The 13,031-nt window shown below is 35.7% G+C and overlaps 1 protein-coding gene across 2 annotated transcripts in view; it reads left to right on the forward strand.

The window, feature by feature from the left end:
- SMAD2 (SMAD family member 2) overlaps positions 1–13,031 on the forward strand; it is a 92,603-nt gene that overhangs the window by 50,552 nt on the left and 29,020 nt on the right. For both annotated transcript variants that reach the window (XM_040264528.1, XM_040264529.1), the window contains exons 3-5: positions 8,571–8,660; positions 9,732–9,925; positions 10,919–11,053. In XM_040264528.1, coding sequence (XP_040120462.1) covers positions 8,571–8,660; positions 9,732–9,925; positions 10,919–11,053 — 419 coding nt within the window. The remainder of the gene's footprint in view (positions 1–8,570; positions 8,661–9,731; positions 9,926–10,918; positions 11,054–13,031) is intronic.

The raw sequence follows: 13,031 nt of genomic DNA on the forward strand, positions 1-13,031 counted from the left end.
GACCAGGCTGAATTTATCTGAGACCAGGTTTTGTTTTTAACCAATTAGCATGCCAAATTTTTTAAACTTTTGAGTATTTAGACTGTCCTAAAGTCACTGAACTGAACTGAACTGTAAGTCAGTCAAATTTAGGAAATGTTGAGCTAATGTGTATGGGACAGTGCTATTACTATAGTTTATTTTGTAATTAATAAAGTGTAATACCTTCTTTGGTACATATGAATTTCTCCTGTCAAGTATTTTTATCCGTTTAATGTTTTCAGACCCATCTTTCTCTTCCTTATAGCAGTGAAGCGTTGATATGTTTCACTTTCAAGTGATATGTAGACACTTCTTGTGGACTTCTTAATGTTGTTTAAATGTGTAGAAACATAATTTAGTGAAGGTTTATGATTATCAAAAGGCTAATTTATACTGAGTTCTGTAACAGAAAATTCTAGCATCAAGTTAATGATTCGTTAATATTGATTTTTTGTTTCCATTGTGATTGTGGTGCTGAATGACTAAGGTTCTTTTAAGGTCAGCATATTATCATCTGCCCTGTATTGCTAAATTCTGTACCTCTTTTCTCTAAGAGTACTAGGAAGCATAGTTTATTTAGCACATCCTAATACCATTTGGCCTTTTTGGTGTGGTCTCATCACTCACACGTTAAGTCAGTCTCTCTGCTTACCTTTGGTGCTGAGGTGATTGTCAAACCCTGATCCAAACTGAGACACTAAGGTGACGCAGCAGAGAGAGATTGGTGTTTACCAGGTTATCCAGAACACGCATCTAGAAGGGTTATGTTGCAGTTTACTCGGGATGAAAATACAACTTAAAAAAATATTGCAGACTCCTGACAGTACTATATTTGAGGTTCCCAGGGATCCCCAGGTTTTAGTCACGAAATGCTGACAGAGGTGCTGTGAAAACAAACTCAGAAAGCTCTTGGTGAAGTGGAAAGTGTTGGACAAGAGTGGGCTGGAATCTTGGCCCTGCCACTTGTTAGGAGATTGTTGTACTGTCCCTCTGAGGCTCAGTTACCTTAAATTTAAAGTGAGATAGTAAGTAGCTTGCAGGTTCCTATGAGGTCCATAATATATTTAAAGTCTTAATTATGCCTGGCATATGGCCTGGCTGACTTATAAAGGTAATTGTTATTACTTATTTCACTGGTTTCCAGATGTATGTTTCTTCACTTTAGGTTACATCATATAAATAAAATTGAAAGTTTTTTCTTATTTAGTATAAGATAATATTTCATTTTGGATTTATTGAAATAGAGAACGTACAAAAGTTTTATAAAGTAGTTGTAATCAGTGCTGTTTTTCTGACATTTTTCCTGCATTTACTTCTTTTAATATCTTTTAGGAGCTGTCCATATTTGCAGTTATAACTTGCCACTCCTTGTTAACAAACTGAAAACCTGAGAGAGCCATTTTCCTCACTGTTATTTAAAGTATTATGATTTAGTGTGCCCAGGAACATTCTGATTCAGTTTTTATGCTATAAAAATACTAATTTAGTCACCAGCTACCTTGCTTGCTATGTGGTAGGTATACAAAGACCTTTGGAAGCTCAAGGTCTTATGGGGTTAATTTTGTTCATAAATAAAAACTTTGGGTAGAAAGACTCTTTAAAGAAGAGGGAGTAATTAAAACTGCCTGATTTAAATCCCCTAGACTACTAGGTCTTAAAAATTGACCTGTTTTGCTAGGCATACTTAAAGAATTAGTAGTCAAGTTAAAAGGGGGCTAGGTGCAGGCCATTGGCATAAATGCATGTGGAAGAAAATGGGTACCAAAGGCTCATGTTAGATACAGAGGACATTTTGCTAGAATAAACAGGCCTCAGACTGGCATTTGTTATCTCCTATACTGATGCCCTAAGTGAGCTGAAATGGCACAGAATAGAAAATAACAATCTGTACTTCTTATTCTTAGTTATCTAAGGTTAGAAGCATATCTTTTAATAGAAATGTCAAGACAGCTTGACTTACGTTTAATTCTGTGGCAGTATTCTTTTGTTTGATTTGTTTAATTTTGGTATAAGGCAATACATTGGCATAGTTTTAAAATCTGTATATATTTAATGTGTACACATACATTTGCATGCATATGTAAAAACAGAATGAACACACATTGAAAGTTTTTCTCTTCCCTCCCTCTCCCCACTTCAAGTAACTCTGGTTCACTGTGTGTGTGTGTGTGTCTTTCCTGTACACTTGTGCAGATACTGGAAGGTATTTTTACTGTCCTTTTTTTTTTTTTTAACACAGAGTAGCTTAAAAATACTGTACATTTTTTCAACTTAATATTTTATTTGAGAGCTCTTTCCTTGTCAATTAATAGGGAACTTTATTATATACTAAATTAATATATAGTTTTTTTGTTGCTACTTTCCATTTTTATTATTTCAATGTCTGAATCCCCCCCCCCGGCTTGTATTTTTCCGTAAAATTTTTAAATCATAAAGTGCACAAATCACCATGCTCTGTAGGTTTTGATTTGACAGATGCACATAGAGTCAGTCAGTTCAGTTGCTCAGTCGTGTCCAACTCTTTGCGACCCCATGGACTGCGGCACGTCAGGCCTCCCTGTCCATCACTACAGTATATCAAGATAAAGAAGGTTTCATTCAGTCACTCAGGAAGTTCTTCGTTCTCTTTCCCTCCAGAGGCAACTACTGTTGAGATTTTTCTCAAACTTTATGTAAATCGAATCATTCAGAATCTAGGCTTTCATGTTCAGCTTCTCTGAGTCAAATATTTCTGAGATTCATCCATGTTGTATCAGTAATTCTTCTTTTTCCAGATATTTTGCTTTTGAATATCTTTTGCCTCGGGCTTCCCATGTGGCTCCAGTGGTAAAGAACCCACTTGCCAATGCAGGAGACTTCAGAGACGAGAGTTCCCCTCGGTTGGGAAGATTTCCTGGAGGAGGGCATGGCAGTTCACTCCAGTATTCTTGCCTGGAAAATCCCATGGACAGAGGAGGCTGCAGTCCATGGGGTCACAAAAGAGTCGGACACGACTTAGTGACTAAACAACAACATACCATAGGATCTGTGGATAACTTGTCATTATATGCCATTTTTTTAAAAATACATGATGATGAAAACTGAGGGAGTCCTCTTGGGAGGTCTTGAACTACATGTCCACATACATAAAGACTAGAAGGAAAGAGAAAATTGTCCTAAGTTTGGTATGGTTTTTTATAGTGATGTAAATTGAAAGCCATTTCTGGGAAGAAATTAGCATTTCTAGAAAAATTTAGGCAATTTTCTAACCTCTTCTAAACAACCAGGCACTTACCCACCCACTCGCTGATTGTCAGGCACTGTTTTGCTCTCTTTGTTAAATATTCTGTGTATACTTGAAGCAGATTCTATAAATGTCAGTTAGATGGTGGTTGATGGTATTGTACAGCTCTTATTATGGTATATAGATTTTTTTTTGATAGTCTGACTGTCCTAAGAGTGAGTGAGATAACTCTGATGACTGATTTGTTCATTTCTTTCTTTAGATATGTCAGTTTTTAACTTCATGTATTTTGAACTTTATTTTTTAATGCATACAGGTCTTCTGATGAATTGGCCCTCTCAATGAAATATGTCTGTTTATCTCTGGTAATATTTTTAGACATGAGTCTTACTATTTCTGGTACTATGCTTTATTAAACTCACTGCTTATATGAACTATATTTCCACTCATGTATTTTCAGCCCATCTATATATTATATTTAAAGTATACCCTTTTTGGTAGACATTTTGCATACTGTATTCATTCTGACAAGTCTTTCTTAATTGGACTATATGGTGTATTTATGTATAATGTTAACGCGGATAGGGTTGGACCTACTCTTTGTTTTACTCTTTACACTTTACTTTGTTTTCAGTTATTATCTGTTATTTGTTTTTTCTTTCCTTTGGACATATTTTTTAGTATTTCATTTTATTAATAGTTTTCTATATACTCTTTAGTTATATCTCTTGGCTGTTTGAGGAGGGGGTTCCTTCCCCAGTGATAGTATGTATTTTTAGCTTTGCAATAGTGTAGTGATTCTAAAAAGCCTTTTGTTTCCTCTGTTGCCCTTGTCATTTAAATTACACCACATAACGTTAGTTATAGGTTTTTTTCTGTTGTTGGTCATAATCTTTCTGTAGAAATGAAGAGCTGAAATGAATACTATTTTTTATATTTACTTACATACCTATACTTTCTAGTTTTTTAAAAATTTCCCCCGTGATTTAACTTACATCTGTTGTCATTTCTCTTTATCCTGAATTTTGTTGATTATGGATTTTAGGTTGAGGGTTTTTTTTCCCTTGGTGCTCTTTAAAGCTGCTATTCCAGTAACCTGCAGGCTTCCATTGTTTCTAATGAGAAATTGTTATTATGCCTCTCCACGTATGAATTGTTGTGGTTAGGCAGCTGTCAAAGCTACGTGTCGTTGGTTAAAGGTGATAAAAAGCAAATTTTATTCAGTAACTATTGCCATCGGGGTGGCAAGATGTGAGCCCAATTCCAATTTGCACAGAGGTGACTGGAATAACGAGTAGCACGGGGGTCAAGGGTGGGGTCTGCCACATAGCCAGGGAAGTGAACAATTACATGCAGCAGGTGGGCTAGAGGTTTGGCCCGTGTCACTGATTTGGGCCGTCTGTGTTTGCCGAAAAGCATTTATCAGCAGTCAGGCTTTCCTTAGGGGCAGACTGGGAGGCAGACAGGGGCCCTTTTTTCTTGATGATCAGTTCCATTTCAAAGGAGTGGTTTTCAGGTCCTCCCCTCCCGAGTTGTAGGACTCGTATATACATTTCAAAGAGACAGGAAGGATTTACAATTGTAAGCTTTTTTAAGTAGATGCTCCTCAGGAAAAGGAGGTCAGAAACCTATGTATCAGTATTGGCTGGGACAAATGGTAAATTCTTTTGGCAGTCTTGAGCATTTCCAGACCAGAACTCCAAAGGGTCTGTGTCACACGACAAGGCCTTAGGTTTCTAGAAGCCATGTTAGAGTTTGGTCAGGTCTTCTACTGCAAAGATTTGGATGGAGTCCTTTGTGGAAAGTTTTCATACTTCTCACCAGCTTAAAGATTTACTTTTCAGCGTTTGTTTTTAGCAGTTTGACAGTGATATGCCCTAGTGTGTTTTTGGTTGTTTCATGGGTGTTATTTTTAAACTGCTTATTATTCACTGAGTTTCTGGGAAGTATAAGTTTAGTTTTTCACTGAAGTTGAAGAGTTTCAGCTATTATTATTATTGCAAATATTTTTGTCTGTTCTTAATTGTCCTCTTTTGGGGACTGCACATGCTACTGAGACTTTTATTTTGTTATTCAGTCTTTTGTTTCATTTTAATTCAGTAACGTCTGTTGATCCGTCTTTAAATTCACTGACTCTTCTGTCTTCTCCCACCATCAGGTTAATTTTTAATTTCTGATTTTGTAGTTTTCAGTTCTAGAGTTTTCGTTTGTTTTCATAATTTCCCTGAGATTCCTGTTGGTTCATTAAGTCCATGAACATGCTCATAGTAGTTACTTCAAGATTCTTGTCTGTTAGTTCATCTTGGTGGTCTGTTTCTAATGGCTCTTTTTTCTTTTAACCAGAGGGTAACAATTTCTTATTTCTTCACATGCTTAGTATTTTGTGATTTTTGTATTGGATATTTGGGACAAAATATCATAGAGACTAAATTCTCTTATCTTTCTCTGAAGAGTGTTGATTTTTGTTCTTACAAATAGTTTTGGGTGACCTTAAAGTGCAAACTGCTTCTGAAGAAAGGAGTAGCTGAAATCTGAGCTTAGTTCTTTCAGACTTTCAAGTGCTGGTTTTGAACAGGCCTCCAGAGCCTCTCCCACAGGGACAGTTTAGGGTCTGGCCAGAATTCACACTCCTGGTTTGATGTGTTTTGTTTTTTTTTCTTCCCCCTTTGTGGCTTCTTTCCTTCATTATGGGATTTCCCTCTTCTTTTTCCAGCCTTTCCAGTAGCCCCAGATCCACCCTCTGATCCTGCAGGTCGTTAAAAGCGCTGTTTTTTGCTTCAGGTCTAGTTCCCCTGGGTAGCTTCCACTGTGGGGTGCCTTTAGATGCAGAGCCACGCAAATGCACCTCTCACCTGGTGCAGTAGCCCCTTATAGAGGTTGACTTTCCTTCAGTTTGTGTCTGTTTTTTGTGTCTCTCCACTGTTATCAGATAGTTGGTTTTGTTTTCCAATAGTCAGTTTTATTATATTTTGTTTAAAGGCTATCATTTTTATCCACAGGAAGGTTTGCCTGATTGAGACTGTTCTACTGGCAGAACCTCTGTTCTGTTGTGTTTGTGTATTCCTTTATTAATTTCATACAGTTTCCACTATTGAAGATTATAATGTGTTTCAGGAACTAGTAGAGCCAGTTGCTTCTTCATGGGCATTTTCTTGGTCATTCTTGTAATTTTTTTTTTGATATGTTATATGTTGGGCAATTTTGAGTCTTAAAATTGTTTTTTTAATTTTTGTTGAGTCCATCAAATATAGAAATTCGGCAGAACTGATACTGCTATGATGTTAGCTTCCTGTTTAGGAAGAGGTATGTTTTTCTCTTTGGTTGATTTTTGTGTTTTTTAGTAATAATTAAAACGTTTATTTTTATAGTTTTGACACATTTATAATTACATTTATCCTAGGTATTTTGTATATTTTGATATAAATTGAGTCTTTAAGAAAATTTTCATATATAAATGAGGAAAAATTTTACTTGATAGAAGGAAATTTATTATTTTTAAATAAACCTTTCAATTTGCATGAGAGAGATTGCAATGGTCAATAGAACCGAGGCTTAAATACCCTGTGATGGCAGTGGAAAAGTAGCTGAGTTAAGAGTTGGGATGTAGTTCTGTCTGCCTCTAGATTGATTGCATGCTTGTAACAGCTACTGTTCATTGTTCTCTGATAAATTTCAGGGCTTGAATAAAGCACAACTTAAGCTCTTCATGCCCTGTTACATTTCTGCTGCTCATGCCAGCTCCAGAGTTTCTTGAATGAAATATTTATTTTAGCCTCAAGAGCAGAATAGCCACATTATGTACTCTTCTCAGTCATTTTCCTTCAACTGTTTTTAAAGAGAGAAAAGGAAGATGTATACTCTTCCTTCGGAGGTTTGAATTCAGATTCATGAAACTCCAGAATTAGGTTGGTTTCATTGTGTTTTAAACCACTTGGTGCTGTATGTTTCCAGTAGATATTTGATAAGTATCTTATATAAAAAGAACCATTTGTGTCATGGTTTTTTAGTCAGCACACCTTTGGGAGAAAAGAAAAGGTCTGAACTAGCCTCCAGTTTGGCCTTTTCTGACTTCTGTAGTCTAAGAAGTGGAAGTTAGACTTGTGAAGCCTAAAAAATCCAAGAGAATCAGTAAAAATGTCTCAACAAGCTGCTCCAAAGTGTCTGAAAATGCATTTTGCAAAGCCACCCCGAGTGCAGCTCAGTAACCCTGCAGGAGACCCTGAGCAGCCCCACCGGACTGGACGAGTTGCCCAGCCTCAGGAAGGCAGCGCTTTTCACAGTGACCTTTGAAATGCTGAGTGAGTGAGCTCCTTAGCAAAGGATGCTCAGAAGTTGTTTTGAGTTGTTTCTTTCTCTTCCTTTTAAGTTTTGATGATTTTGTAACAGGTAAGAAGTTGGAATGGAGTTTCAGAAATTGTCTTTTGACTCTCATTTTTTAAAAAAGTACGCCTTGCTACCTGAGACCCCTTTGGCAGTCAGTAGTTCGATTCCAGACTGTTTATTAAGATCTTCTTTTCCCCTCTTCTCACACAGATGAAGTGGTGGCAGGGAAAATAGGCAGACATATCTGGGCTGTCCTTGTTCTTGAAAGAAATGTGGAAGAAAAATTTTGATTTTTGAAATTTCAAATCAGATTTTTCAAAAAATCTTTCTGGTGTATGTCTTTCAGGTTAAAAAAAAACTAGATACAGCAACTTTGTCATAGTCATAGTGTCTTTTACAAATTTTGTACTTTCACATATCTTTAATCCTTGTAGCAATTTCTTAAAAATTTTCAGATAGTGTGCTATGCTAGGATGGCTTCAAAATCCATTTCCTTGTCCTTTGTAGTAATAAGAGCAATAATAATTTTCAGTAAAACTGAATATGTATGTATCTTAAATAATTTTAACTGGATATATGTCTGTTTTAATTGAAATTTTATCTATGTTAAAAATACCAGTTGACATCCATTTTTAGATTTTTTTTTTTAAACTGGATTCTAAAATGAAGCACTGTTAGTAAGACTTAATGGCATAGGAGCCTCTGTTGTGAGCAAAGGAAATTGGAAAAGGCACAGGTATGATTTCATTAAGCTAGAGAGCATTGGTGTTCACATTGTAAAAACATAATCATGACTTATCTGGAGTCACATGTTCCATTTTATTGGCTTCCTTCATATAGAAAATATAGAAATCAGCACTAAATGCCCGTGTAAAAGTGAAGCAGTATATATTTTCTGGGTGAAGGAAGTATTCTGTACATTTTCCATGTTTTACATCATGGTAATTTGAATAACCATGCTTCCATGTTCACATCAATTTTTTGTTTTTCAATTTATGCACAGCACTTGCTCTGAAATTTGGGGACTGAGTACACCAAATACGATAGATCAGTGGGATACAACAGGCCTTTACAGCTTCTCTGAACAAACCAGGTGAATATTCTGCCCTCTATGGAATCCTAGAGATCTTGTGGGAGGGAGGGTGTTTTGGAAGACCTAAAGTGGGTTGCTTAGTGTAATTTTGCCTAGGATGTTTCCTTAATGTAAAATAAGGCATGGCATTTAAAATAACTGCTTGCCACTACTAAAAATATATTAAGTGTTTCCGCTGACATGTTGATCAATGAAATTCTAGTTTTGAATCTTCTTTAAATTACTGCATCCCCTAAAGAATAGGAGCTTCGATAACTATATTCTCATTTTAGTGTGAGAGTAGATTATAATCTGTTGTTGGCCTAATTTTTCAGTGGATACATAACAAGTTTTTGCTAAATTTCTTGCTGTCATCTAAATCTCATCTTTATACTAATAAGTACATGGTTATTTACTGAACCCCTTATGTCACAATTAATGGTAGGCTGACTTGTTTTGGTTATTTATTTATTTTTAATCACCTTATTCTCTTTGAGCATATTGGTATTTGTCCATTTCATCTCATCATTTTCATCACCATCTGCATTTATGTGTGAGCTATAGAAAATATACCTCAGTACTCAAAACAGTCACAACTGGGTAATGAGCTACGTTAGTTTTAGTAAGTTACTTTTACATCATTGTTGGTATTTGTCATTCTTCACACTAGTTCCTTTTTTTGATAGTTCAGTCACCTACAGAAGTAATGCCCTTAAGCCTCCCTGAGTAAGAGTTTGAGTCACTAAAGATAGAAGTTGATAACATTTTTCAAGTGTGGCTGTATGAGACTTTAAAAACAAACAAACAAACAAACAAAAAAAAAAACCACATTTTTCCTCCAAGCGTCTACCTGTTCATTGATTGACATTTGAGTCATTTGTGTAGCATGTTTATAAGAAAAATACCCTAGTGCTGCTGCTTACCTTTATATCAGATCCATTAGATAGTGTGTTTCCTTCCTTGTACTCACTAAAACTAACTAAATGTCTGTCATTCCTTTCTTTATGCTCTTAATGTACTAGTTTAGCCCAATTGAGTTATGTTTATCTTTTTTAAAGTTCCCATCTTTCTTCTCCCCTTGCTTCCCAACAGGTCTCTAGATGGTCGTCTTCAGGTGTCCCATCGAAAAGGACTGCCTCATGTAATATATTGCCGGTTATGGCGCTGGCCTGATCTTCACAGTCATCATGAACTCAAAGCAATTGAAAACTGCGAATATGCTTTTAATCTTAAAAAGGATGAAGTATGTGTAAACCCTTACCACTACCAGAGAGTTGAGACACCAGGTAGGAAAATTCATTTTTCCCCTCGTTTTAGTTAAATGCTTGAGTTTAAGTATATTAGGTACTCTTACACCTAATTGACCCAGGAAACTTTAGTATAAAACTCTAATAGTGAAAACTGAAAGTGTTAGTTGCTCAGTTGTGTCTGACTCTTCGCTTCCCCATGGACTGTAGGTAGCTCACCAAGCTCCTCTGTTGGTGGCATTCTCCAGGCAAGAATACTGGAGTGGGTTGTCATTCCCTTTTCTTCCTGACCCAGGGATCAAACCCAGGTCCCCCACATTGCAGGCGGATTCTTTACCATCTGAGCTACCAGGGGAGCATAAAACTCTAAAAAGTTGCCTTGAATTCAGTATATTTTTTGGCAGTAATTAAAAATACTAAAATGTTGATTATATGTTATGGGAAAATGTATCTTAGAGGGAAAGATATGTTAGTTTCTTGAAATAACATTTCACATCAAAGTACATAACTAGGAAATTCTAATCCTATAGATACACAGTCTGCTTAGAACTGAATAAGTCTCATTACCTGTCTGCTGCATTAACTGTTTTAAGTCATTTCGCTCTTTGGTTTTTTGATGTATTTTAATGATATCATTTGTAACTAAGCAGTTTAGTAAAACTCATAGCAGGACTTAGTTTACTTAGTACTTGAAATTTACTAGCATGCTGTTATATTTAGGGGGGGAAAAAGCTTGATTTCACAAATCTTTTTGCAACCTTTCCAGTGAGGATTTATGAACTTCTGTGGTCAGGATCACTCTTTCCCCAGAAGTACGAGATAAGTCAGAACTTGGAGATTTAGATTGTGGACTTCGTGGTAAATTAAAATCATAATCAGGTTTGTCAGTTTCTCAGTAGCCGAATAATACCAAATAAGTCTATCCTAAACTTCAGAAATTAATCGGGCTAATTCTTTTGTGTGTGGAAGCTTTTAATAAAAGGGTCTGCCCTCATCTGCTCTGCCATTAACTTGGATTTCTCCCTCTTTCAGTTTTGCCCCCGGTGTTGGTGCCCCGGCACACTGAGATCCTAACAGAACTGCCCCCCCTGGATGACTATACCCACTCCATTCCAGAAAACACTAACTTCCCAGCAGGAATTGAGCCACAGAGTAATTATATCCCAGGTACTTTTGCCTTCTGAGTCTCCTAAACTGTGAGATAGATACAAATTTTGTTCATAAACATTCATCTATTAATAAATTAATAAGTTATGGTTTGGCTTTTTAAAAATTTTAGTTCTGCAGACATAGCAACATATATGTTGTACTGAAAAATGAGGAAACTTCTATTTTAGTTCTGTTTCATCTGGGACTCAGTAATGCTGAAAAATAAAATGAACTACATGATTCTCAAATTCTGCTCTATTACATTATATGTCCAGTACAAACTAAAGGTATAAGCATGAGCATTTAGCTGTACATTGGATTTTTTTGTGTTTTAATTTTTTTCTCCGTGTGTAGTATTTATCTATTCCACTTTTATGTTTTGTTTATACCACTGAAAATGTGTAAGGAACTTCAAGTTTCAGCTATAGTGAAAAAATTGTCTTAATGTATCTCATTGTGGAAATAATGCTTGTTCATTGGAGGTAATTTTGAAAACATAAGGTAAAGACTTTTAAAAAACAGCTAATTTTAAGGTTAAAAAGTGTTTTCTGATCTTAATGCTTTTTTCTTTTATTACTATTTATTCCAAAAGAAGATTTAAAGCTGCTTTTATTAAGAAACATAAACATTTTGAGGAGTTAGTACAGGGCAAAGAATTTGTTGTGGAAAATGGGGGCTAGGACAAGTGGAAGCAAGGTGAACACAAGGCATTTTGTAGGGAGAGGAATTTGACTGGAAGTAGTTACATTTGTGAGTAGTGTGTTGGATTGAGGGAATCCTTAAATCTGATGTGGAAGTTAGTATAATTCAGCAATCCTTAGGAAACTGAGGTGTAAGCATTTGCTCTTGTAAGACACCTGCCCAGTGATTATGTAGAAAGACGTTAATCAAAATGTTTGACTTTTACCTGTGGAGATATTTGGGCTGATTTTCCGTCATCTTTGTTTAAATTTGGGTCTTTTACAAAGTGGAAAGTCACATGTAGATTATACTTAACCCGCTTTTCCGGACAGTGCATCTTTACCCAGCTCTAACTGACAGCAAAACCTTGGTGTTCACTTTTTATTCCCCTGCGAAAGAAATTGTAACATTTCCTCCAAGACACTAGTATTATACCTTTGTTGTCTACTATTTTATATATAAATAATAATGGAGAAAAATGAAAAAGAATAGCATTTTTCCCTATTTACACCTTTGAGACATGGTGGTTAAACTGGCAAAGCTTAGCTCTTTTTAATTTTATTTAACTTTTAAAATAGCACATAACTGAATATATTCTTATTTTTATATTCTTTGTTGTTCGAGTATTACTATGAAGGAATTTATTTTATTCTCATATTAAAAATTGGGGGGCACTGACATTTAAAATGAAAAGTTTGATACTTAAGTTAAAACTTAAAATTAACTTATTGAAGAGAGATTGTCAAGAATTCCTGAAGGAGACCTTTACCCTGCATCACCTAAGCTTCTGCTTCCTGCTTGGAATTGTGATTGGTGACACTGTAGAAATCGTTTATTTTACATGAAGCGTATTCAGATATTCAAGTACTTTCTTTTGTTCATAAACCATTTTGGAAATGACACATTAGAGTCTTACGTATTTTCAGAAAGTAATTGACCTCAGTTTTGTGTAGCAGCAGTCTTATTTGAATTAAATTTTCTGCCTCAAGCATTCAGGATTTACTGTTTAGAAATCACTCAAGCAATCCACTTTTTAGACAGAATTCAGGCTAGACCATTCCTGAACTATATCACCATATTTTGCCCTCTAGAACCTAGTGTAGTATGTCAGCCTGTATTACTTTGTCATCCTGAAACCTGTGTGCCTATGTTCTGTGTCTAAGTACCATTTATGATGGCCATTAGTTAAATAATTCTCTTTGGTTACTAATTTCTTTTAAACATACTGATTAAGAACTGAGGCATCTTTGAAGTTATATTTTTGGCTCTTGCCCCAGAAAATATACAAATGAGAATGAGCCAGCTATGTAAATAA

The sequence above is a fragment of the Oryx dammah genome, unplaced genomic scaffold (assembly GCF_014754425.2).
Source record: "Oryx dammah isolate SB20612 unplaced genomic scaffold, SCBI_Odam_1.1 HiC_scaffold_22, whole genome shotgun sequence".
NCBI classification, from domain to species: domain Eukaryota; kingdom Metazoa; phylum Chordata; class Mammalia; order Artiodactyla; family Bovidae; genus Oryx; species Oryx dammah.